Here is a 27,903-nt window from a genome sequence, read left to right as displayed (position 1 = left end):
CCATATTTATACTTTTTGACGCACAACTGCGCCAACGCATATCATTAATGCAAGGTAGGTGTCCACGCTAAAAAATGACGCAAACTCCAAGATCTTTGGCGCTAGACGGGTCTAACGCCAAAGTATAAATATGGAGTTAGCTTTGCGTCGGATTTGCGTAAAAAGAGCCCGGGTACTGCCAAACTAACTTTCGGGGGTCTCCACTGCAGCTACCGCTGCTGCCAACCCCTCAGACAGGTTTCTGCCCCCCTGGGGCCTGGGCAGCCTGGTCCCAGGAAGGCAAAACAAAGGATTTCCTCTGAGAGAGGATGTTACACCCTCTCCCCTTTGGAATAGGTGTGAAGGGCCTGGTAGGAGTAGCCTCCCCTGGCCTCTGCATAAGCCAGTCTACAGCAGTTCAGGGATCCTCCCAGCCCTGCTCTGGCACGAAACTGGACAAAGGAAAGGGGAGTGACCACTCCCCTGACCAGCACCTCCCAGGGGAGGTGCCCAGAGCTCCTCCTGTGTGTCCCAGACCTCTGCATCTTGGATGGAGAGGTCTGAGGGCACAATGGACAGCTCTGAGTGGCCAGAGACAGCAGGTGACGTCAGAGACCCCTCCTGATAGGTGCTTACCTTTCTCAGTAGCCAATCCTCCTCTGTGGGCTATTTAGGGTCTCTCCTGTGGGCATCTCACCAGATAACGATGCAAGAGCTCACCAGAGTTCCTCTGCACTTCCCTCTTCGGCTTCTGCCAAGGAACGACCGCTGACTGCTCCAGGATGCCTGCATAACCGCAACAAAGTAGCAAGAAGACTACCAGCAACATTGTAGCGCCTCATCCTGCCGGCTTTCTCAAATGTTTACTGGTGGTGTATGCTCTGAGGGCTGTCTGCCTTCACCTTGCACTGGAAGCCAAGAAGAAATCTCCAGTGGGTCGACGGAATCTTCCCCCTGCCAACGTAAGCACCAAACTTCTGCATCACCGGTCCTCTGGGTCCCTTCTCATCCTGACGAGCATGGTCCCTGGAACACAGGAGCTAGGTCCAAGTGTCTCCGGCAGTCCAGTGGCCCTTCTGTCCAAATTTGGTGGAGGTAAGTCCTTGCCTCCCCACGCCAGGCAGTAATCCTGTGTACTGTGTGAACTGCAGCTGCTTGGGCTTCTGTGCACTTTTGCAAGACTTCCTTTGTGCACAGCCTAGCCCAGGTGTCCAGCACTCTGTCCTGTATTGCTCAACTCACTGAGTTGGACTCCGACGTTGTGGGACCCTCTTTTGTGACTCTGAGTTGACCGCTGTCCTCAGATCTTCTAAGTGCCTGTTCAGGTGCTTCTGCGGGTGCTGCCTGCTTCTGCATGAGCTCTCTGTGTTGCTGAGTGCCCCCTCAGTCTCCTCCTCCAAGGGGCGACCTCCTGGTCCTTCCTGGGCCCTGGCAGCACCCAAAATCCTCAACCGCGACTCCTGCAGCTAGCAAGGCTTATTTGTAGTCTTTCTGCATGGAAACAACTCTGCATCCTCCAGCACACTGTGGGACATCTTCTACCCAAAGAAGGTGTTCCTGGCACCTTCCGTTGTTGCAGAATCTTTGGCTTCTTCCACCCAGAGGCAGCCCTTTTGCACCTTCATCTGGGGTTTAGTGGGTCCCTGCCCCCCCTGGACACTTGCGTGACTCTTGGACTTGGTCCCCTTCCTTTACAGGTACTCAGGTCCAGGAATCCAACTTCATTGTTTTGCAGTCAGTTGCTGTCCTTGCAGAATTCCCTATCTCGACTTTACTGTCTTTCTGGGGTAGTATGGTAACTTTACTCCTACTTTTCAGGGTCTTGGGGTGGGGTATCTTGGACACCCTTAGTGTTTTCTTACACTCCCTGCGACCCTCCACACACTACACTAGGCCTGGGGTCCATTTGTGATTCGCATTCCACTTTTGGAGTATATGGTTTGCGTTGCCCCTAGGCCTAATTCTCCATATTGCATTGTATTGTGTTCTACATTGTTTGCACTACTTTTCTAACTGTTACTTACCTGATTTTAGTTTGGGTGCATATAATTTGTGTGTATTACTTACCTCCTAAGGGAGTATATCCTCTGAGATAGTTTTGGCATATTGTCACTAAAATAAAGTACCTTTAATTTTAGTAACTCTTTGCATTGTGTTTTCTTATGATATAGTGCTATATGATATAAGTGGTATAGTAGGAGCTTTGCATGTCTCCTAGTTCAGCCTAAGCTGCTCTGCTATAGCTACCTCTATCATCCTAAGCTGCTAGAACACCCCTACTAATAAGGGATAACTGGACCTGGCACAAGGTGTAAGTACCACAATGTACCCACTATAAGCCAGGCCAGCCTCCTCCAGGCACTGGATAGTGGTCGCACTTTCTCTCCACTGACATTGCCTGGGGTACCGGTGGGGATGTAAATGATGTATTATGCTTCAAGTGTATGACATTTTTACTTCCATAGCTTCCCCTCTATGGTTGGTATTGCCCTGCCCCTTTTGCTTGATAATGGTGATGTACTGTGGTTATGTTAGTTTGCCTATGCTGTACATGCTTTAGTGATGGGTGTCCATGCAGGGCTGGGAGGGCTGTCCATGCATTGGTATGGCATGCAGGGCTGGGCACTGTGGTTAGTCATATGTGTAGGTGCAATGTGTAGGATGGTGTGGAGTGATGGGGGTGAGGGTGAGGGGGTGTGCTTGCATGCAGGTATGGGGGGTGATAAGTGGTAAATGTTGACTTACCAGTGTCCAGTCCTCCGGCTACTCCAGCGATTCCCTCAGGATGCAGTATTCTCAGTACCTGCTCCTCCGATGCTTTGAGCTGTGGGGGAGGAGGTGGGGGTCCACTGCCAGACCTCTGTATGGCGAACTGGTGCATTGCTGCTATGGAACGTAGCTTCCCCAGTAAGTCGATCCACCTCTTTCTGATGTTGTCCCTTGTTCTTGGGTGCTGTCCCATGGCATTGACCCTGTCCACGATTCTCCGCCACAGCTCCATCTTCCTTGATATAGATATCTGCTGTACCTGTGCTCTAACGAGCTGTGGCTCTACCCTGACAATTTCCTCTGCCATGACCCTTAATTCCTTCTCAGTGAAACGGGGGTGCCTTTTTGGTGCCATGGGTGTTGTGTGATGTGTGTTGGTGAGGATGTGTTGAGTAATGTAGTGGGGTGTGTGATGTGGAGTGTGTGAGGGGTGTATGGCTGTATGTGGTGTGTGTGTCTAGTTGTCTCTGTGCTCTTCTTCTCAATCTCCTGGCAGTAATTGTTGTTTGTAAAGGGTTGTGGGTAATGTGGATGTATGTTTGATAGTGCTGTGGATGAGTGAGTGTGGTGTGTGTATGGTTGTCAGGTGTGTATTTTTCATATTGGCCAATGTGGTGTTGTTTTGTATGTGGGTGTCCATTCTGAGCGCGGCGATATGTACCGCCAATGGTTTACCGCCGCTGAATGTCCGCCGTAGTGATTCGTGGGTCAGAATGTGATGGGCGTTGTTTTGTTGGTGTAACGGAATGGGTTTTGGGCCCGCCACTTTATCACTGACCTTTGGTCTGGCGGATTAGTGTATGTGGCTGGGTTCTGTTGGATTGGTGTGTGCGTGTCATAATATGGTGAACGAATATCCGCCACTGCGGCAGTAAGTTGGTGGCTGACAGCGTGGCAGTAAGCGGGATTTACCACCAGTGTCATAATGAGGGCCTTAGCGTTTTAGCGGCACGTGCAAAGTGAAATGTATCCCATGACAGCATCCCTTCCTGGAGTCCCCCTGATGCTGCCATCCCTATTCTGCAGCTATTGTTTACATTGGGAGCATTATATATTTGTCTCTCAAAATAATGTGCATTCCATTTACCTTCCATTGTCTTGCAATGTGTGTGAGATGTTAGGGCCCATTACAGGGATGAGGCATGGAAAGGGGTGTTTGGGTTACATGACACATCCATACATATGTGTCTTCAATATCATGACAGGCCAAGGCATGGAAGCAATGTGAGGGTGTCAGTTCAATTAGTAGGTTGATGTTTATGTGGTGTTGCTGTTGAGTGACAAATGTTATGTACACTTTACTTTCCCTGAAACTGGGATGTGGAGACATGTGGGGTTTTGTGGAGTGTGGCGGTGAAGTGTCAGTGTCATGCCAAAACGGGGCATCGTAGGGCTGTGATTCGGTCATACGTTGATACAACTCTGACCAAGGGCACACAAGATTATACTTGATACATAGAGCACAGCCTCCAGACCAGGTCAATGCCAGTGCATTGATTTGTTGTGGTTTTGGGTACACAGGTAGGTGTGTGGTCTTACCACCAGTTGCATTCACGGCAGCGTTGATTTTGGGTTCCATCTATCAGCAACAGCAGGACCTGAAGGATCAGCTCCGTGGCAGCACAGGATGTGTGATGCTGCCTACAGGTGAGTTCCTGCCTTTTATGCCTCTGTTTCCTCCAGCTTGGATGTGGTGGTTAAATCTCCACTGTAATGTCGGCGGAAGGCAACATCATAATCTGTCCAGTCGAAACAGTGGCTCCAACTGCCTCATTGGCCTATCTCACAGCAGTCTGTCCTGCCTCTGCCAGTGCGGTCCACTGTCATTAGCTGATATTTCATGAAAAATGGCTCAATTTTCAAAACATACTTAAAGATTATGTTTGAGTGATAAACCATGTGACGGTAGGCAGACTAATTACTAATATCATGACCTTGAGTCCAACCAAGGGCATTGTAATACCCAAGTTGAGACATTCAAAATTGCTACAGCCTTTTTACTTTATTGCTGGCAATCCTGCCTGATGAATTGAGGTGATAACTGCTAGTAAGCAAGCATATGGAGGATGCTAATGTAATCTTGTCTGGTGTGCTCACCATTGAAACACAAATAATATTACTAAATCGTGAAAAATTTCACAGAACATAGGTAGCTTTTAGGTACAGAAAAGCTTGGAGACCCTGTTACAGTCTTTCAGCCAGCCTACTTGATCCATTGTTCTGTTGTTGTTGGGTCATTTATGTTCATCTTCCACTCACTACAACATGCAGCATGTGGCAATAGGCTAGACCAGGGAAATAGGCTAGACCACTTCAGCCATTGGCTAATTTCGCTGTCATTACCACATTCTGCTCATTGACACACAAATAGTTAACTGAAGGGCCAGGAACAATTATACTGATGTGCGCTTTTGAGACCAAATTAATATTTTTGCCTTTAGTCAATTTTTTAATATTTGTGAGGTCTGGCAGATATACCAACAATAAAGCTATACAAAAATGATGTCAAAACTGGCAACGCCAAAAGCAGGCACCCAGTACCAGAGCTACTGGCTTTGCCGATGTTTTTTAGTTAATATGGTAAGAAAGGAAAATGAAGAGATACATGGTTGTGCAAAAGTCTAGATAGATATGTGGACAGGCAGAGCATTTCTGTAATAAATGTTACATCTTAAAGATGTCTCTGGCTTTGAATGGAACCTGCAGACCTTCCAATACTGAAAGGAGGAAAGGTTATGATAAATTGTTTTTCAATTTCCCTTTAAGATAATAAAAATCTGATAGGGAGTATTTACTCGAAAACATAGGCGGTCATTACAACATTGGCGGTAAAAGCCGCTCACCGCCGTGCAGGAGACCGCCAACACACCGCCGCGGCCGCGGAATTCCGCCACAGCTATTATGACCCACAGTTCGGAATCCGCCAAAATTCAGACACCCACACAAGTCCGCCACACCAAAGGTCAGTGATAAACTGGCGAAAACAAAACCTCCACTGTCACGCCAACAGAAATACGCCCACACTATAACGACACACGAATCCACGCTCAAAATACACACACATTTACAAAACACAGCCACATTGGACAATTCCAAATTCACACACCTGATACACATATACACACCACTCCCACACCACTCCCACACACCCATTACAATATAAAACACACACCCACATCACCCACAAACCCCTACGAAAGAAGGCCAGAGAGAGACAGCACCAGCAAGAACAACAGCATCCACAGGCACACAATACCATCACCCACAGAACTTCCACGCACCTCACACAACACACCACTACATATCAGAACACTTATCACCACACACTCCACCCCACACATCACCTACACCACCCCATGGCACGGCAAAAACACCCCAGGTTCCCGGAGGAGGAGCTCAGGGTCATGGTGGAGGAAATCATCCGGGTAGAGCCACAACTATTCGGAGCACAGATGCAGCACACCTCCATTGCAAGGAAGATGGAACTATGGTGAAGAATAGTGGACAGGGTCAACACAGTGGGACAGCACCCAAGAAATCAGGAGGACATCAGGAAGAGGTGGAACGACCTACGGGGTAAGGTGCGTTCCGTGGTCTCAAGACACCACCTGGCGGTTCAGCGGACTGGCGGCGGACCCCCACCTCCTCCCCCACTACAACAACATGGGAGGAGCATGTCTTGACGATTCTGCATCCTGAGGGCCTCGCAGGAGTAGGTGGAGGAATGGACTCTGGTAAGACAAATCTTAACTATTACATCCCCCACCCTACCTGCATGCCAGCACATACCCCCACCCTCACCCTCACCCCCAGCACTCCAACTCCTCACAAATGTCCTAACATCACAAACCACCCATCCCAACACCAAGACCTGCATGCAACAACAAAGCATGGACACCCATCACTAAAGCATGCCCACTGCACATACCCGTACAATCCCCTAAACCATCATCACACAAGGTCCCACACAGGAATGCAAGCACTGGGGTACACGGTCACCCACCCATTGCACACCATGCCACACACAGATGTAATAAACATCCTTTTATACCCCTGAAGGACCCTTACCCAACTGCACCGGACAGAAGGGTCCACACATGTCCACACCACCAACAGAAGAGGCCCACAGTGATGACAGCAGCTCTGTACAACTGGATCTAGATGACCAGCCCGGCCCATCGGGGACCTCTGGACAGTCGGTTCCCCTCACACATGTCCACACCACCAACAGAAGAGGCCCACAGTGATGACAGCAGCTCTGTACAACTGGATCTAGATGACCAGCCCGGCCCATCGGGGACCTCTGGACAGTCGGTTCCCCTCACACAGTCACAGACCATCACAGACCTTCCCCCCTCTGGAAACACCAGCACAGCACCCACCCAGCGGGACCATACCTCCGTCCCCAGGACACGTCAATCAGCTGTGTGTCCACCACTACAGGGAACCCAGGCTAACCCACCACCCCAACAACAACAGGGACCTGGGGGCAGTGGCAGTAGGCAAACGGTCCAGGGGACGGAGGCCCAGGAACACAGGGGAACTAGGAGGGCTGCTGTGCGACAGGAGGCGGACAGGCCAAGGGAACCCACTCTCTACGAGGCCCTCTCCTCCATCATGGGAGCCTACCACCACTCCCAGGAGACGATGGCAACGGTACTGGCCAAGTTTCAGGAGACCCAGCGCCTGCAGGAGGAACAGTATATGGGCTTCAGGGAGGAACTCAGAACCATCAGCTCCACCCTGGGCACCATCTTAGGGGTGCTGAAGGAAGTACTCAACACCAGGAGGGACACTGTGGCACTACAAGGGGCCCCTGACACTAGCATGGACGATGAACTGCCCACCACCTCCGCCGGCGCTAGTGGACAGGACGCCCCGCCACAGGACCACCACACCAGCAACCCACCCCCTGCAGAGGGAGAACCACCCCGCAAATGGTCCCTGAGATCCAGGAAGAAGACAGAGCACGATGCCAATACCCCCGCCAATAAATGAGACCACCCTGATTGTCATCCTACTGTCCCACTTTGTCACCCTGTCCATACTTAAACTGCCCCAGCTCCACTTCCTATGCCCATTTGGGCAATGCACCTGTGAGACTAATAGGCTGGACTCTGCCATGGACATTCCTCCGCCATCACCCCTCACCATTTTACTACCCCCTCCAATATTGAGCACTTAAATAAACACACTTAAAGCACAAAACAATCTGGAGTCTGTCTGTGATTTCGAAATAGTGTATTAGCAATTACAGTGACAAAATGCTCTTTCTATTGTAATGTCAACATACCTATGTCACACAGCTCTAGTCCATGAGGAATCTAAGCAGATGTCACACATTGGGACCCACATCTGTGAAATCGTAAGGGAAAGTGACAACTCAGTGACCATACACTGGGTGAAAACGACAGACAGTAGAGAGGCAGTAGTGTTAAAGTACATGTAGTAGGAAGGTCTGTACTCTTACCTGTGTCTCACTGGAAATATTGCTGGATCACTGAGTCCTTGTTGTTCATGTCTTCTTCCTCTGCTTCCTCGTCTTCACTGTCCACAGGCTCCACAGCTGCCACAACACCGCCATCTGGACCATCCTCCTGCAGAAAAGGCTCCTGTTGTCGCAAAGCCAAGTTGTGAAGCATACAGCAGGCCACGATGATCTGACACACCTTCTTTGGTGAGTAGAATAGAGATCCACCTGTCATATGGAGGCACCGGAACCTGGCCTTCAGGAGGCCGAAGGTCCTCTCGATCACCCTCCTAGTTCGCCCATGGGCCTCATTGTAGCGTTCCTCTGCCCTTGTCCTGGGATTCCTCACTGGGGTCAGTAGCCATGACAGGTTGGGGTAACCAGAGTCACCTGCAAATGGCGAGGGACAACTGTTAGACACGCACTAACCTGTAGGGATATCCCCAGACCCAGACAACCATTCCCACTGTCTTGCTTCCAGGTGCTCACCTAATAGTCACACACGGTGCCTCTGTAGTTGACCCATCACATAAGGGATGCTGCTATTCCGTAGAATGTAGGCGTCATGCACTGAGCCAGGGAACATGGCATTCACATGGGAGATGTACTGGTCTGCCAAACATACCATCTGTACATTCATTGAATGATAACTCTTCCGGTTTCTGTACACCTGTTCACTCCTGTGGGGGGGGTACCAAAGCCACATGGGTCCCATCAATGGCACCTGTGATGTTGGGGATGTGTCCCAGGGCATAGAAATCACCTTTCACTGTAGGCAAATCCTCCACCTGAGGGAAAACGATGTAGCTCCGCATGTGTTTTAGAAGGGCAGACAACACTCTGGACAATACGTTGGAAAACATAGGCTGGGACATCCCTGATGCAATGGCCACTGTTGTTTGAAAAGACCCACTTGCAAGGAAATGGAGCACTGACAGCACCTGCACTTGAGGGGGGATTCCTGTGGGATGGCGGATTGCTGACATCAGGTCTGGCTCCAACTGGGTACACAGTTCCTGGATTGTGGCACGGTCAAGCCTGTGTGTGATAATCACATGTCACTCCTCCATTGTCGACAGGTCCACCAACGGTCGGTACACCGGAGGATGCCGCCATCTCCTCACATGTCCCAGCGGATGGTGCCTATGAAGGACAACAGCGAGCACAGAGTCAAACAACTCAGAGGTACGTACCCACAGTTTACACAGAACACCATTCACACAAAAGGTGGCCTGTATGTGTGTTGTGTCTAGGCCTAGGTATGTGTGACGCAGTTGAAAATGAAGCCATGGGGGCCCCTGAAATGGCGGCTGCCTGACCTCTAAAGTGGGACAATGGGATGTGAGGTAATTGCGCTGGCGTTGTACACCGTCGCAGCAGGCGGTCGAAGACCGCGGCGCAATGCTGCATTGGTTAACATTGGACCCTATGAGTCCCAGGAGCCAATGACGATGTACGCCGGCTGTGACGGTACGCACCGCCGCGGACGTGACCGCCATTTTCTATCTGTTCAATTACTCGATGACTGATGTTCGACAGGAGAGGACCTACACTGCAAGTGCTGCTGTGACCTCGGTCTGGAAGAGACAATGGCTCGAGTGTCTGGGGAAAGGGCCCCTGCCTTCACATCGGAGGAGTTGGAGAAACTCGTGGATGGGGTCCTCCCCCAATGCACGCTACTCTACGGTCCTCCAGACAAACAGGTAAGTACACAGGGAGCATGTTGTATGGGCTTTGCCTGTGTGGAGAGGGCTGGATGTAAGCAGGAAGGGGGGAGAGTGCGGCGTGCATGAAAGACGGTGAATGCATGTGCCACATGGCTAGGGTAGGGATGGGGGTCAATCACTTTGCCGGTGCAGTTGGTAATAGATTTCTCTTCCCCCTGTACATTTCACGTAGGTCAGCGCCCATCAGAAAAAAGATATTTGGCGTGCCATCGCCAAGGACGCCCGGACCCTGGGGGTCCACCACAGACGGAGCACCCACTGCCTGAAAAGATGGGAGGACATTCGCCGCTGGAGCAAGAAGCCGGCGGAGGCTCAGCTGGGGATGGCCTCCCACCGTGGGAGGGGTGCCTGTCGCACCATGACCCCCCTGATGTTCAGGATCCTGGTGGTGGCCTACCCGGAGTTGGATGGGCGCTTGAGGGCATCACAGCAGACACAAGGGGGTGAGTACACTCTCATTCTGCTGACTTTGCGCACAGTGGAGGGGTCTGGGTGGGGGAGGTGGGCTGTGGGTTTCCCTAGGCCAGGGCGAGTTCCGTAGGCAAGTTCCCTCCATAAGGCAGGCCATGTGGCACCCCACCTCTGTAGAGTGCCAAGTACACCTAGTCATGCCCCTGTGTCATCTATGTGTGCAGATGTCGTCCATAGCCTTGTAGGGCATTTCCCAGGAATTGAACAGTGGAGCCCAAGAGCGCGGCGTAGTGCAGGGGGCTTCTGTGTCTGTCGTGTCCGCCAACGGTAGCGGTAATGGATGCACTCAACATGTCTTTCTTCTGTCCCCCCCCCCTTTTTGTGGTCTCCCTGTTCTTGTGTGCATTAGCATCATCAGGCGGAGGAGCAGTGGCACCGGAGCAACAGGGGGCTGCATCCCACATGGCCATGGAGGGCCACACTACGGACTCGGACTTCACCAGTGGGACGGAGTGGGAGGGGAGCTCCATGGCGGGGACAGGACCTGAGACCAGTGACACGGACTTGTCCTCTGATGGGAGCTCCCTTGTGGTGGCGGCAACATCTGTGCCACCCCCATCTACAGGTACAGCCGCCACCACCACTTACAGCACCGCACTCCCAGCAGCCCCTCAGCCTTCGCCCTGTGCCCGCTCACCCGGGAGGGTGGGCATCACCTTCGCCCCAGGCATCTCAGGCCCTGCTCCAGTCACCCATACTGCCCTCAGTGAGGAGGCCATTGACCTCCTCAGGTCCCTCCCTGTTGGGCAGTCTACCATTTTGAATGCCATCCAGGGTGTAGAAAGGCAGTTGCAACAAACAAATGCATTCCTGGAGGGCATTCATTCTGGTCAGGTGGCCCTTCAGCTAGCTTTTCAGACTCTGGCCATTGTCCCTGTGTCTAGCCTCCCCCCTCCAACTTCCTCCACCCCGACCCAATCCCCTGTACCTCAGCCTATCCCAAGCACACCTACAGACCAGCATGCACACACGTCAACACACAAGGGAAGCTCAGGCAAACATAAGCACCACACATCCCACAGGCACTCACACAAGCATCATACCCATGCACACATACCAACATCCACTGCCTCCACTGTGTCCCCCTCCTCTTCGTCTACCTCCTCCCTCCCAGTCTCGTCTCCACACACACCTGTATGCACTACCTCTACAGCCAGTACGTCCCTCTCCAGCACACCCACCAACACACCCCGCTCACGTGCAGTCACCACCCCCACTACCATTCACACGTCCCCTGTGTCCTCTCCCAGTGTGTCTGTGATGCCCCCTCCCAAGATATACAAACGCAGGCACACACCCACCCAACAGCCATCCACCTCACGACAGCCTCCAGCGCATGCACCTTCACCCAAAGTCAGCAAATGAACACCTCCTACAACCACCACCTCTTCCTCCACTCCCAAACCCCCTCCAGCTACCCGTCCCAGTGTGTCCAAGAAACTTTTCCTGTCCAACCTTGACCTCTTTCCCACACCTCCCCCACCCCGTCCGTCTCCTAGGTCCTGAACTAGCACCTCAGCCACAACATCTCCAGAACCAGTGATGTCTATAGTCACCGGAATCTGGAGTGCACCGGCCACCAGGGCAGCCAGTGTGGCACGGAGCCACAGCACAGACAGTCCCCCATCTGTCAAGTATCAGAGGTTGGCCAGTGCCCAGTGGGAGAGGGGGCAGACTCCAGCCACCAAAGCCACTCCCAAGGGTCGTGGTGGGAGTGTGGACTCAGCTGTGACACCCTCCAAGGTGGGGAAGGGCCACAAGAAACCAGGAAAGTCTGGGAAGAGCAGCACGGCGGAGAAGACCGCCATCATCCCCGCTGCCCAGGAGGCCACCTCAAGCACAAGCCCAGCTGCCCAGGACAGGACCGCCAGCACAAGCCCAGCTGCCCAGGACAGGACCACCAGCACCAGCCCAGCTGCCCAGGACAGGACCGCCTGCACAAGCCCAGCTTCCCAGGACAGGACCGCCAGCACAAGCCCAGCTGCCCAGGACAGGACCGCCAGCACAAGCCCAGCTGCCCAGGAGGCCACCGCCAGCACAAACCCAGCTGCCCTAGGAGGCCACCGCCAGCACCAGCCCAGCTGCCCAGGAGGCCACCGCCAGCACAAGCCCAGCTGCCCAGGAGGCCACCGCCAGCACCAGCCCAGCTGCCCAAGAGGCCACCGCCAGCACAAGCCCAGCTGCCCAGGAGGCCACCGCCAGCAAAAGCCCCGCTAGGCCATGAAGGACCGCCAGCAGCTGAGTCCCTGCAATGGAGACCGCCGCTTCAAGCACCGCTGCACAGGACACCGCCATCTCAAGCACCGCTGTGCTGAACAGGGCACCGCCGTTTCAAGCACCGCTGAACAGGGCACCGCTGTCTCAAGCACCGCTGCACAGGGCACCGCGATCTCAAGCACCGCTGAATTGGGCACCGCCGTCTCAAGCACCGCTGCACAGGGCACCGCCGCCTCAAGCACCGCTGGCCCATGAGCGGCAAGGGCACTGACGCAACTGAGTCTGTCACGGGGTGAATGATGCACTCTGGGCACCATGCCCCCTCCAGAACCAGTGGAGACTCTCATCCACTACCTCTGTCCTTAGCAGGATGAAGCACTCTGGGCACCATGCCCCCTCCAGAACCAGTGGAGACTGTCATCCACTACCTCTGTCCTTAGCAGGATGAAGCACTCTGGGCACCATGCCTCCTGCAGAACCAGTGGAGACTGTCATCCACTACCTCTGTCCTTAGCAGGATGAAGCACTCTGGGCACCATGCCCCCTCCAGAACCAGTGGAGTATTGCATCCACTACCTCTGTACTTGGCAGGATGAAGCACTCTGGGCACAAGGCCCCCTCCAGAACCAGTGGAGACTGTCATCCACTACCTCAGTCCTTGGCAGGATGAAGCACTCTGGGCACAAGGCCCCCTCCAGAACCAGTGGAGACTGTCAGCCACTTGAGAGACTGTGGCTTTGCACTCCCCAGGATTCAACAGTGGGCAAACCACCCACTGTAGAGACTTGTGAGACTGTGGCTTTGCACTCCCCAGGATTGAATAGTGGGCAAACCACCCACTGTAGAGACTTGTGAGACTGTGGCTTTGCACTCCCCAGGATTGAACAGTGGGCAAACCACCCACTGTAGAGACTTGAGAGACTGTGGCTTTGCACTCCTCAGGATTGAACAGTGGGCAAACCACCCACTGGAGAGACTTGTGAGACTGTGGCTTTGCACTCCCCAGGATTGAACAGTGGGCATGTGGCCCCCTCATGGATTTGGCGTCGTGCACTCAAGCGGCTGAGGTGCCCCCCCTTTCCCTCCCCCTGAGGTGCCTGTTTAATGCCCCTGCTGTGTTCTCTCCGTCATGGTCGGGGATCTTGTGTGGGCCTCGCCCATACCGTGTGGTCCCAGTGTTCCAAGGACTTTATTAGAGCACTACCTGGACTACTATGCTTGGTATATATTTTGTACATGTTATATATATATGTTTCTGCATACTTGCTTTTAATATATTACAATGGTTACACTCATTTTCTATTGTCTTTGCATTCTTCCGGGTGGTTTGGGTGGGTGTAACTGTGATGTATTGATATGCATTAGTGTGTGTGTTGTGGTGGGTGTGGGTGGGGGTGTTGCATGTTGCGTGCCCCTGTTTTTTCCCTCCCCCACTCCCCTGTGTCGTAGGTGCAGTACTCACCGTGGTCTTCACCACCAGCGTTCGTGCTCCTGGTAGAGGAGCAGGAAGACTATTGCAGGTAGGATTTGGAGTTCCGGGTCCATGGTGTCCTCGTGGCGTGTGTAGAGGTGAGCATTTTTCCTTCGGGATTCCTGTTTCTGCCGTGTTTTTATCCACGGAGAATCCACCCTGGAAAAGGTGGCGGATTGGCCTGTTGTAATACTGTGGGCGATACTTTGTCTCCCGCCTGTCTGTTGGCGGTGACCGCCGTGCTGCTTGTCTGTACCGCCGTGGCGGTCGGAGTGTTAAAGTGGCTGTCTATGTTGGCGGTTTCCGCCACGGTCATAATTCCCTTTTTTTTTTCGCCAGCCTGTTTGCGGTATTTCCGCCGCTTTAACACCGTCCGCTAGGGTTGTAATGACCACCAATGTGTTCTCCGGGAAGAACATGATGAGGATTATTCACACCTTTTCTTGAGCAGTTATGTGAAGCGTGGAATGCAGTTGCAATCAATGTGAGAGGTATGACCCTTGCAGGATGCTGCCATTGTTTAGCCACTGATAAACAACTTTTCTGAAACGTATCTTTGTAGCACTGGCACCTAAAGTCTAAAGCCCAGATTTGCAACGGTTTTGCTTTGCATTTGTATTACATTTTTAACACAGACCTGATGAAAATTCTTCTTGTTATTTAGAAAGCAACAAAAATGGCTTTTGCAGTACTTTGTTAAAAAAAAAGTAACAAAATGCATCAAATTGTGCTACCTTGTGCTACTTCGCATCAGAGCGGTATACAATGGGTGATGCATGGGTATTTCCGTGCATTTCCCATGGATTTGGATAAAAACCTACATCTATAACGGCTTGCAAACATGTATTTGCACCAGAATGGTGCACTGACCTGAAGCTGGTGTAATATGGAAAAATATGTCTGTTTCACCTCGTTATTCATTTGTGTATGTGTGTTGTAGTAGTCAGCAGCACACATAAAAAGTGGAAATAGACTCAAAGAATCTTTTTTCTGAAGGAAGGTTACCCTTCTTGCACAAAAATGATCTTGACCACAATGCAGGAACCTTTGTACTGTGGCTCAAGGATGCCTGCATTAGCTCCAAGCAGCACAAAGTGTGCCAGTGCATAGAGAGAACAGAACTCTACCATTTCTTTGAAGATATGATGCAATGCTGCTCTCCTGATCATGCAACGCAGCACAGCAACTATACCTGCTGAGCTGAGTTGCGTAACATCTTTGTAAATCTATGCCTAAATTCCCACTGAATTTGAGTTTTGATTTTAAATAAGATGCAGCAAAGATGGATTTTCTAGGTGGTCCGTAGACCAGGAGAAGCATTTGGATATGTTATAGGTAAAGCATATCTTTGTAAATGGCAAGGTACTTGTTTTCTGCACTTTAAGTAGCATTTTAGAATTCTTTAAATGGGGAGACGCTACAAGTAAACGACTTAGCATGTCTCAAATCTTCACGTTAAGTGCCTAGACCTTGTGGTCTCTAAGACACTTTTACAGAATAATGGTTGATATAGGCTTTTAAACATGTCAACATTTTTCTTGTGAAATGCATTTGCTGCTGCTTTGGCCTTCCAATATAAAAGGGGGTTGACCTGTTCAGCTATTCAAGGTGTAGAGACGCCTGGTACCCTTTGAAAGTGGTGTGGTCCCATCACTTCCAAAAAAACAAAATAAAACAACCCCTCCCTCCAAAACCCTAAATTAAACCACCCCTCCCTCCAAAAGCCAAAATAAAATACCCCATCCCTCCAAATGCGCAAAAAAACCCAAAACTACTAACTACTAAATAAAACACAACAAAAAACAGCTGTCAGGGCACTCATAAACATGTAATTAGAAGTAAGTGATGTATCAATATGCAACGTATATTGGTATTAACAACATAAAGAGTTTCAAGCTCAATTTATTCTTGAAACAGAAAAGTTCATCATAGTAAACACAAAGTTGTCCTTTGAAGTCAGTGTTCATGTAGTAAACACAACATAGAAGTCAGTATCCATGTAGCACATACAGCCTGTGTGTTCCTCCTCTCCCACCCCGCCTGGTTTTCCTGGGTCTATTTTGCGTCGGCCTAGTTCCCATTGTCCCTGTCTTATCCTCTTGACCTCTGCTAAAAAAAGAGGGAGTGCCCTGTTGTACTACCCTGTCCTGTCTGGAAGTATTGGAAATAGCACTTAAATCACTGTTGTTGGTAGAAACACTATTTAGTGAGGATGAGGAGCCTAAATCAGAACTTAGCGGGGACTCATTTCTTTTGGATAAATGATCATATTTGCGTGAGAATGTAAAGATCCTACCATTTTTGTAATCCAACTCATCTCGCCTAAGTTTACGCACCTTTCTTTGTGTAATCTCATATTGATGTAGCTCCAAAATTTCATTAAGAATTTGATAGTTCTTAGCCGTTGGTTCCTCCATGTTCATATTGTTGATATCTGTTTCTAATTCAGCAATTTCTGTTTGTAATTTAGTGATTTTCCTCTCCGAGTTCTCTATCAAAATATTAATTAGTCTAAATGAACTTGACACTATTTCTTGTTCCCAATTGTCCAATAAATCTGGATCAAGATCGTCAAAAGTGGGAAAAATATGTGATCTTAAACCTCTAGGTATCCTGTTGAGTTTTACATATTGTTTTAAGGTTGCCCCATCCCACCATTTAGACACCTAGGGCCAGATGTAGCAAATTTGGAAATTGAGACTTGCAATTTGCAAGTCGGAGCGACTCGCAAATTGCAACTTGCAATTTCCAATGCAGAACGGTGTCTCAGACACCGTCTGCGACTCGCTATGGGGTCGCAATGACCCACCTCATGAATATTCATGAGGTGGGTCGCAAATTGCGGCCCCATAGCGAGTCTAGGCACTCGTAAACATGGAGGCCTGCTGTCGTCAGCAGACCTCCATGTTCGTGACTGCTTTCTCAATAAAGCAGTTTTTTTTTTTTAAGTGTAGCCCGTTTTCCTTAAAGGAAAACGAGCAGCACTTAAAAAAAATACCGAAACCTTTAGTTTCGGTATTTTTTCAGGGCAGGTAGTGGTCCCTTGGACGACTACCTGCTCTGAAAAAATAATATTGGGTCCATTCGCAAAGGGGAAGGGGTCCCATGGGGACCCCTTCCAATTTGCGAGTGGGTTACCATCCACTTGAAGTGGATGGTAACTGCGACACCCTTTGCGACCGCATATGCGGTCGCAAATGGTATTGCATGCCACTCCGAATCGCAAATAGGAAGGGAACACCCCTTCCTATTTGCGATTCTGAAATGCAAATTGCGAGTCGGTCCCGACTCGCAATATGCATTTCTGCATAGCAAAGAGGCATTTGCGCCTCGCAAACGGCGATTTTCGCCGTTTGCGACGCGCAAATCCTTTGCTACATCTGGCCCCTAATGTTTCTTCAATTTCTCTAATTTGAAGAACTTGTCACGAAGCCCCATTTTGGTGTGTTGGGCACCTGCTGCATAAGGCTTAGGTATAGTCCCTGTCTGCTCTAAACTGCCAAAAATGTCTGCTGCTAGTTTATCGCGGTCCATATTTACGATCTAAAGTACAAACGAAGCAAAGCACTCAACTCTAAAAGAACAATCAAAAAACCTACAATGAAAAGGGCTGGAGCAGCACCCCTATGTTTAGCATCAATGAATCAAAATGAAAGCACATAGGAAGCAAGTCATAGGATTTGGGCGCTCACAGTGAGTCCACATAATAGCATTAACATTCAATCCTAACATGGTGCTCCTGGCAAGAGGATCTTCCCAATTTCTCTAATGTTTCCAGGGAAACTCACAGTGACAAAAAACAGCTGTCAGGGCACTCATGAACATGTAATTAGAAGTAAGTGATGTATCAATATGCAACGTATATTGGTATTAACAACATAAAGAGTTTCAAGCTCAATTTATTCTTGAAACAGAAAAGTTCATCATAGTAAACACAAAGTTGTCCTTTGAAGTCAGTGTTCATGTAGTAAACACAACATTGAAGTAAGTATCCATGTAGCACATACAGCCTGTGTGTTCCTCCTCTCCCACTCCGCCTGGTTTTCCTGGGTCTATTTTGCGTCGGCCTAGTTCCCATTGTCCCTGTCTTATCCTCTGGACCTCTGCTAAAAAAAGAGGAAGTGCCCTGTTGTACTACCCTGTCCTGTCTGGAAGTATTGGAAATAGCACTTAAATCACTGTTGTTGGTAGAAACACTATTTAGTGAGGATGAGGAGCCTAAATCAGAACTTAGCGGGGACTAATTTCTTTTGGATAAATGATCATATTTGCGGGAGAATGTAAAGATCCTACCATTTTTGTAATCCAACTCATCTCGCCTAAGTTTACGCGCCTTTCTTTGTGTGATCTCATATTGATGTAGCTCCAAAATTTCATTAAGAATTTTATAGTTCTTAGCCGTTGGTTCCTCCATGTTCATATTGTTGATATCTGTTTCTAATTCAGCAATTTCTGTTTGTAATTTAGTGATTTTCCTCTCCGAGTTCTCTATCAAAATATTCATTAGTCTAAATGAACTTGACACTATTTCTTGTTCCCAATTGTCCAATAAATCTGGATCAAGATCGTCAAAAGTGGGAAAGATATGTGATCTTAAACCTCTAGGTATCCTGTTGAGTTTTACATATTGTTTTAAGGTTGCCCCATCCCACCATTTAGACACCTCCTGTTTCTTCAATTTCTCTAATTTGAAGAACTTGTCACGAAGCCCCATTTTGGTGTGTTGGGCACCTGCTGCATAAGGCTTAGGTATAGTCCCTGTCTGCTCTAAACTGCCAAAAATGTCTGCTGCTAGTTTATCGCGGTCCATATTTACGATCTAAAGTACAAACGAAGCAAAGCACTCAACTCTAAAAGAACAATCAAAAAACCTACAATGCAAACGGCTGGAGCAGCACCCCTATGTTTAGCATCAATGAATCAAAATGAAAGCACATAGGAAGCAAGTCATAGGATTTGTGCGCTCACAGTGAGTCCACATAATAGCATTAACATTCCAATCCTAACATGGTTCTCCTGGCAAGAGGATCTTCCCAATTCCTCTTAAGTTTCCAGGGAAACTCACAGTGACAAAAAACAGCTGTCAGGGCACTCATGAACATGTAATTAGAAGTAAGTGATGTATCAATATGCAACGTATATTGGTATTAACAACATAAAGAGTTTCAAGGTCAATTTATTCTTGAAACAGAATAGTTCATCATAGTAAACACAAAGTTGTCCTTTGAAGTCAGTGTTCATGTAGTAAACACAACATTGAAGTCAGTATCCATGTAGCACATACAGCCTGTGTGTTCCTCCTCTCCCACCCCGCCTGGTTTTCCTGGGTCTATTTTGCGTCGGCCTAGTTCCCATTGTCCCTGTCTTATCCTCTGGACCTCTGCTAAAAAAAGAGGGAGTGCCCTGTTGTACTACCCTGTCCTGTCTGGAAGTATTGGAAATAGCACTTAAATCACTGTTGTTGGTAGAAACACTATTTAGTGAGGATGAGGAGCTTAAATCAGAACTTAGCTGGGACTCATTTCTTTTGGATAAATGATCATATTTGCAGGAGAATGTAAAGATCCTACCATTTTTGTAATCCAACTCATCTCGCCTAAGTTTACGCGCCTTTCTTTGTGTGATCTCATATTGATGTAGCTCCAAAATTTCATTAAGAATTTTATAGTTCTTAGCCGTTGGTTCTTCCATGTTCATATTGTTGATATCTGTTTCTAATTCAGCAATTTCTGTTTGTAATTTAGTGATTTTCCTCTCTGAGTTCTCTATCAAAATATTCATTAGTCTAAATGAACTTGACACTATTTCTTGTTCCCAATTGTCCAATAAATCTCGATCAAGATCGTCAAAAGTGGGAAAAATATGTGATCTTAAACCTCTAGGTATCCTGTTGAGTTTTACATATTGTTTTAAGGTTGCCCCATCCCACCATTTAGACACCTCCTGTTTCTTCAATTTCTCTAATTTGAAGAACTTGTCACGAAGCTCCATTTTGGTGTGTTGGGCACCTGCTGCATAAGGCTTAGGTATAGTCCTTGTCTGCTCTAAACTGCCAAAAATGTCTGCTGCTAGTTTATCGCGGTCCATATTTACGATCTAAAGTACAAACGAAGCAAAGCACTCAACTCTAAAAGAACAATCAAAAAACCTACAATGCAAAGGGCTGGAGCAGCACCCCTATGTTTAGCATCAATGAATCAAAATGAAAGCACATAGGAAGCAAGTCATAGGATTTGGGCGCTCACAGTGAGTCCACATAATAGCATTAACATTCAATCCTAACATGGTGCTCCTGGCAAGAGGATCTTCCCAATTTCTCTAATGTTTCCAGGGAAACTCACAGTGACAAAAAACAGCTGTCAGGGCACTCATGAACATGTAATTAGAAGTAAGTGATGTATCAATATGCAACGTATATTGGTATTAACAACATAAAGAGTTTCAAGCTCAATTTATTCTTGAAACAGAAAAGTTCATCATAGTAAACACAAAGTTGTCCTTTGAAGTCAGTGTTCATGTAGTAAACACAACATTGAAGTAAGTATCCATGTAGCACATACAGCCTGTGTGTTCCTCCTCTCCCACTCCGCCTGGTTTTCCTGGGTCTATTTTGCGTCGGCCTAGTTCCCATTGTCCCTGTCTTATCCTCTGGACCTCTGCTAAAAAAAGAGGGAGTGCCCTGTTGTACTACCCTGTCCTGTCTGGAAGTATTGGAAATAGCACTTAAATCACTGTTGTTGGTAGAAACACTATTTAGTGAGGATGAGGAGCCTAAATCAGAACTTAGCGGGGACTAATTTCTTTTGGATAAATGATCATATTTGCGGGAGAATGTAAAGATCCTACCATTTTTGTAATCCAACTCATCTCGCCTAAGTTTACGCGCCTTTCTTTGTGTGATCTCATATTGATGTAGCTCCAAAATTTCATTAAGAATTTTATAGTTCTTAGCCGTTGGTTCCTCCATGTTCATATTGTTGATATCTGTTTCTAATTCAGCAATTTCTGTTTGTAATTTAGTGATTTTCCTCTCCGAGTTCTCTATCAAAATATTCATTAGTCTAAATGAACTTGACACTATTTCTTGTTCCCAATTGTCCAATAAATCTGGATCAAGATCGTCAAAAGTGGGAAAGATATGTGATCTTAAACCTCTAGGTATCCTGTTGAGTTTTACATATTGTTTTAAGGTTGCCCCATCCCACCATTTAGACACCTCCTGTTTCTTAAATTTCTCTAATTTGAAGAACTTGTCACGAAGCCCCATTTTGGTGTGTTGGGCACCTGCTGCATAAGGCTTAGGTATAGTCCCTGTCTGCTCTAAACTGCCAAAAATGTCTGCTGCTAGTTTATCGCGGTCCATATTTACGATCTAAAGTACAAACGAAGCAAAGCACTCAACTCTAAAAGAACAATCAAAAAACCTACAATGCAAATGGCTGGAGCAGCACCCCTATGTTTAGCATCAATGAATCAAAATGAAAGCACATAGGAAGCAAGTCATAGGATTTGTGCGCTCACAGTGAGTCCACATAATAGCATTAACATTCCAATCCTAACATGGTTCTCCTGGCAAGAGGATCTTCCCAATTCCTCTTAAGTTTCCAGGGAAACTCACAGTGACAAAAAACAGCTGTCAGGGCACTCATGAACATGTAATTAGAAGTAAGTGATGTATCAATATGCAACGTATATTGGTATTAACAACATAAAGAGTTTCAAGGTCAATTTATTCTTGAAACAGAATAGTTCATCATAGTAAACACAAAGTTGTCCTTTGAAGTCAGTGTTCATGTAGTAAACACAACATTGAAGTCAGTATCCATGTAGCACATACAGCCTGTGTGTTCCTCCTCTCCCACCCCGCCTGGTTTTCCTGGGTCTATTTTGCGTCGGCCTAGTTCCCATTGTCCCTGTCTTATCCTCTGGACCTCTGCTAAAAAAAGAGGGAGTGCCCTGTTGTACTACCCTGTCCTGTCTGGAAGTATTGGAAATAGCACTTAAATCACTGTTGTTGGTAGAAACACTATTTAGTGAGGATGAGGAGCTTAAATCAGAACTTAGCTGGGACTCATTTCTTTTGGATAAATGATCATATTTGCAGGAGAATGTAAAGATCCTACCATTTTTGTAATCCAACTCATCTCGCCTAAGGTTACGCGCCTTTCTTTGTGTGATCTCATATTGATGTAGCTCCAAAATTTCATTAAGAATTTTATAGTTCTTAGCCGTTGGTTCTTCCATGTTCATATTGTTGATATCTGTTTCTAATTCAGCAATTTCTGTTTGTAATTTAGTGATTTTCCTCTCTGAGTTCTCTATCAAAATATTCATTAGTCTAAATGAACTTGACACTATTTCTTGTTCCCAATTGTCCAATAAATCTCGATCAAGATCGTCAAAAGTGGGAAAAATATGTGATCTTAAACCTCTAGGTATCCTGTTGAGTTTTACATATTGTTTTAAGGTTGCCCCATCCCACCATTTAGACACCTCCTGTTTCTTCAATTTTTCTAATTTGAAGAACTTGTCACGAAGCCCCATTTCGGTGTGTTGGGCACCTGCTGCATAAGGCTTAGGTATAGTCCCTGTCTGCTCTAAACTGCCAAAAATGTCTGCTGCTAGTTTATCGCAGTCCATATTTACGATCTAAAGTACAAACGAAGCAAAGCACTCAACTCTAAAAGAACAATCAAAAAACCTACAATGCAAAGGGCTGGAGCAGCACCCCTATGTTTAGCATCAATGAATCAAAATGAAAGCACATAGGAAGCAAGTCATAGGATTTGGGCGCTCACAGTGAGTCCACATAATAGCATTAACATTCCAATCCTAACATGGTGCTCCTGGCAAGAGGATCTTCCCAATTCCTCTAATGTATCCAGGGAAACTCACAGTGACAAAAAATAGCTGTCAGGGCACTCATGAACATGTAATTAGAAGTAATTGATGTATCAATATGCAACGTATATTGGTATTAACAACATAAAGAGTTTCAAGCTCAATTTATTCTTGAAACAGAAAAGTTCATCATAGTAAACACAAAGTTGTCCTTTGAAGTCAGTGTTCATGTAGTAAACACAACATTAAAGTCAATATCCATGTAGCACATACAGCCTGTGTGTTCCTCCTCTCCCACCCCGCCTGGTTTTCCTGGGTCTATTTTGCGTCGGCCTAGTTCCCATTGTCCCTGTCTTATCCTCTGGACCTCTGCTAAAAAAAGAGGGAGTGCCCTGTTGTACTACCCTGTCCTGTCTGGAAGTATTGGAAATAGCACTTAAATCACTGTTGTTGGTAGAAACACTATTTAGTGAGGATGAGGAGCCTAAATCAGAACTTAGCGGGGACTCATTTCTTTTGGATAAATGATCATATTTGCGGGAGAATGTAAAGATCCTACCATTTTTGTAATCCAACTCATCTCGCCTAAGTTTACGCGCCTTTCTTTGTGTGATCTCATATTGATGTAGCTCCAAAATTTCATTAAGAATTTTATAGTTCTTAGCCGTTGGTTCCTCCATGTTCATATTGTTGATATCTGTTTCTAATTCAGCGATTTCTGTTTGTAATTTAGTGATTTTCCTCTCCGAGTTCTCTATCAAAATATTCATTAGTCTAAATGAACTTGACACTATTTCTTGTTCCCAATTGTCCAATAAATCTGGATCAAGATCGTCAAAAGTGGGAAAAATATGTGATCTTAAACCTCTAGGTATCCTGTTGAGTTTTACATATTGTTTTAAGGTTGCCCCATCCCACCATTTAGACACCTCCTGTTTCTTCAATTTCTCTAATTTGAAGAACTTGTCACGAAGCCCCATTTTGGTGTGTTGGGCACCTGCTGCATAAGGCTTAGGTATAGTCCCTGTCTGCTCTAAACTGCCAAAAATGTCTGCTGCTAGTTTATCGCAGTCCATATTTACGATCTAAAGTACAAACGAAGCAAAGCACTAAACTCTAAAAGAACAATCAAAAAACCTACAATGCAAAGGGCTGGAGCAGCACCACTATGTTTAGCATCAATGAATCAAAATGAAAGCACATAGGAAGCAAGTCATAGGATTTGTGCGCTCACAGTGAGTCCACATAATAGCATTAACATTCCAATCCTAACATGGTGCTCCTGGCAAGAGGATCTTCCCAATTCCTCTTAAGTTTCCAGGGAAACTCACAGTGACAAAAAACAGCTGTCAGGGCACTCATGAACATGTAATTAGAAGTAAGTGATGTATCAATATGCAACATATATTGGTATTAACAACATAAAGAGTTTCAAGCTCAATTTATTCTTGAAACAGAAAAGTTCATCATAGTAAACACAAAGTTGTCCTTTGAAGTCAGTGTTCATGTAGTAAACACAACATTGAAGTCAGTATCCATGTAGCACATACAGCCTGTGTGTTCCTCCTCTCCCACCCCGCCTGGTTTTCCTGGGTCTATTTTGCGTCGGCCTAGTTCCCATTGTCCCTGTCTTATCCTCTGGACCTCTGCTAAAAAAAGAGGGAGTGCCCTGTTGTACTACCCTGTCCTGTCTGGAAGTATTGGAAATAGCACTTAAATCACTGTTGTTGGTAGAAACACTATTTAGTGAGGATGAGGAGCCTAAATCAGAACTTAGCGGGGACTCATTTCTTTTGGATAAATGATCATATTTGCGGGAGAATGTAAAGATCCTACCATTTTTGTAATCCAACTCATCTCGCCTAAGTTTACGCGCCTTTCTTTGTGTGATCTCATATTGATGTAGCTCCAAAATTTCATTAAGAATTTTATAGTTCTTAGCCATTGGTTCCTCCATGTTCATATTGTTGATATCTGTTTCTAATTCAGCAATTTCTGTTTGTAATTTAGTGATTTTCCTCTCTGAGTTCTCTATCAAAATATTCATTAGTCTAAATGAACTTGACACTATTTCTTGTTCCCAATTGTCCAATAAATCTGGATTAAGATCGTCAAAAGTGGGAAAAATATGTGATCTTAAACCTCTAGGTATCCTGTTGAGTTTTGCATATTGTTTTAAGGTTGCCCCATCCCACCATTTAGACACCTCCTGTTTCTTCAATTTCTCTAATTTGAAGAACTTGTCACGAAGCCCCATTTTGGTGTGTTGGGCACCTGCTGCATAAGGCTTAGGTATAGTCCCTGTCTGCTCTAAACTGCCAAAAATGTCTGCTGCTAGTTTATCGCAGTCCATATTTACGATCTAAAGTACAAACGAAGCAAAGCACTAAACTCTAAAAGAACAATCAAAAAACCTACAATGCAAAGGGCTGGAGCAGCACCCCTATGTTTAGCATCAATGAATCAAAATGAAAGCACATAGGAAGCAAGTCATAGGATTTGTGCGCTCACAGTGAGTCCACATAATAGCATTAACATTCCAATCCTAACATGGTGCTCCTGGCAAGAGGATCTTCCCAATTCCTCTTAAGTTTCCAGGGAAATGCACAGTGACAAAAAACAGCTGTCAGGGCACTCATGAACATGTAATTAGAAGTAAGTGATGTATCAATATGCAACGTATATTGGTATTAACAACATAAAGAGTTTCAAGCTCAATTTATTCTTGAAACAGAAAAGTTCATCATAGTAAACACAAAGTTGTCCTTTGAAGTCAGTGTTCATGTAGTAAACACAACATTGAAGTCAGTATCCATGTAGCACATACAGCCTGTGTGTTCCTCCTCTCCCACCCCGCCTGGTTTTCCTGGGTCTATTTTGCGTCGGCCTAGTTCCCATTGTCCCAGTCTTATCCTCTGGACCTCTGCTAAAAAAAGAGGGAGTGCCCTGTTGTACTACCCTGTCCTGTCTGGAAGTATTGGAAATAGCACTTAAATCACTGTTGTTGGTAGAAACACTATTTAGTGAGGATGAGGAGCCTAAATCAGAACTTAGCAGGGACTCATTTCTTTTGGATAAATGATCATATTTGCGGGAGAATGTAAAGATCCTACCATTTTTGTAATCCAACTCATCTCGCCTAAGTTTACGCGCCTTTCTTTGTGTGATCTCATATTGATGTAGCTCCAAAATTTCATTAAGAATTTAATAGTTCTTAGCCATTGGTTCCTCCATGTTCATATTGTTAATATCTGTTTCTAATTCAGCAATTTCTGTTTGTAATTTAGTGATTTTCCTCTCCGAGTTCTCTATCAAAATATTCATTAGTCTAAATGAACTTGACACTATTTCTTGTTCCCAATTGTCCAATAAATCTGGATCAAGATCGTCAAAAGTGGGAAAAATATGTGATCTTAAACCTCTAGGTATCCTGTTGAGTTTTACATATTGTTTTAAGGTTGCCCCATCCCACCATTTAGAGACCTCCTGTTTCTTCAATTTCTCTAATTTGAAGAACTTTTCACGAAGCCCCATTTTGGTGTGTTGGGCACCTGCTGCATAAGGCTTAGGTATAGTCCCTGTCTGCTCTAAACTGCCAAAAATGTCTGCTGCTTGTTTATCGCGGTCCATATTTACGATCAAAAGTACAAACGAAGCAAAGCACTCAACTCTAAAAGAACAATCAAAAAACCTACAATGCAAAGGGCTGGAGCAGCACCCCTATGTTTAGCATCAATGAATCAAAATGAAAGCACATAGGAAGCAAGTCATAGGATTTGGGCGCTCACAGTGAGTCCACATAATAGCATTAACATTCCAATCCTAACATGGTGCTCCTGGCAAGAGGATCTTCCCAATTCCTCTTAAGTTTCCAGGGAAACTCACAGTGACAAAAAACAGCTGTCAGGGCACTCATGAACATGTAATTAGAAGTAAGTGATGTATCAATATGCAACGTATATTGGTATTAACAACATAAAGAGTTTCAAGCTCAATTTATTCTTGAAACAGAAAAGTTCATCATAGTAAACACAGAGTTGTCCTTTGAAGTCAGTGTTCATGGAGTAAACACAACATTGAAGTCAGTATCCATGTAGCACATACAGCCTGTGTGTTCCTCCTCTCCCACCCCGCCTGGTTTTCCTGGGTCTATTTTGCGTCGGCCTAGTTCCCATTGTCCCTGTCTTATCCTCTGGACCTCTGCTAAAAAAAGAGGGAGTGCCCTGTTGTACTACCCTGTCCTGTCTGGAAGTATTGGAAATAGCACTTAAATCACTGTTGTTGGTAGAAACACTATTTAGTGAGGATGAGGAGCCTAAATCAGAACTTAGCGGGGACTCATTTCATTGGATAAATGATCATATTTGCGGGAGAATGTAAAGATCCTACCATTTTTGTAATCCAACTCATCTCGCCTAAGTTTACGCGCCTTTCTTTGAGTGATCTCATATTGATGTAGCTCCAAAATTTCATTAAGAATTTTATAGTTCTTAGCCGTTGGTTCCTCCATGTTCATATTGTTGATATCTGTTTCTAATTCAGCAATTTCTGTTTGTAATTTAGTGATTTTCCTCTCCGAGTTCTCTATCAAAATATTCATTAGTCTAAATGAACTTGACACTATTTCTTGTTCCCAATTGTCCAATAAATCTGGATCAAGATCGTCAAAAGTGGGAAAAATATGTGATTTTAAACCTCTAGGTATCCTGTCGAGTTTTACATATTGCTTTAAGGTTGCCCCATCCCACCATTTAGACACCTCCTGTTTCTTCAATTTCTCTCATTTGAAGAACTTGTCACGAAGCCCCATTTTGGTGTGTTGGGCACCTGCTGCATAAGGCTTAGGTATAGTCCCTTTCTGCTCTAAACTGCCAAAAATGCCTGCTGCTAGTTTATGGCGGTCCATATTTACGATCTAAAGTACAAACGAAGCAAAGCACTCAACTCTAAAAGAATAA

At 46.4% G+C, this 27,903-nt stretch overlaps 1 protein-coding gene across 1 annotated transcript in view; it reads right to left on the bottom strand.

The window, feature by feature from the left end:
• LOC138297092 (cytadherence high molecular weight protein 2-like) overlaps positions 1-27,903 on the bottom strand; it is a 112,390-nt gene that overhangs the window by 10,886 nt on the left and 73,601 nt on the right. Inside the window, exons 19-20 of the mRNA XM_069236595.1 lie at positions 27,335-27,478; positions 16,401-16,595 (exon numbers count right to left, since the gene is read on the bottom strand). Coding sequence (XP_069092696.1) covers positions 16,401-16,595; positions 27,335-27,478 — 339 coding nt within the window. The remainder of the gene's footprint in view (positions 1-16,400; positions 16,596-27,334; positions 27,479-27,903) is intronic.

The sequence above is a fragment of the Pleurodeles waltl genome, chromosome 5 (genome assembly GCF_031143425.1).
Source record: "Pleurodeles waltl isolate 20211129_DDA chromosome 5, aPleWal1.hap1.20221129, whole genome shotgun sequence".
NCBI classification, from domain to species: domain Eukaryota; kingdom Metazoa; phylum Chordata; class Amphibia; order Caudata; family Salamandridae; genus Pleurodeles; species Pleurodeles waltl.
This window is presented reverse-complemented; position numbering and strand designations above follow the sequence as displayed.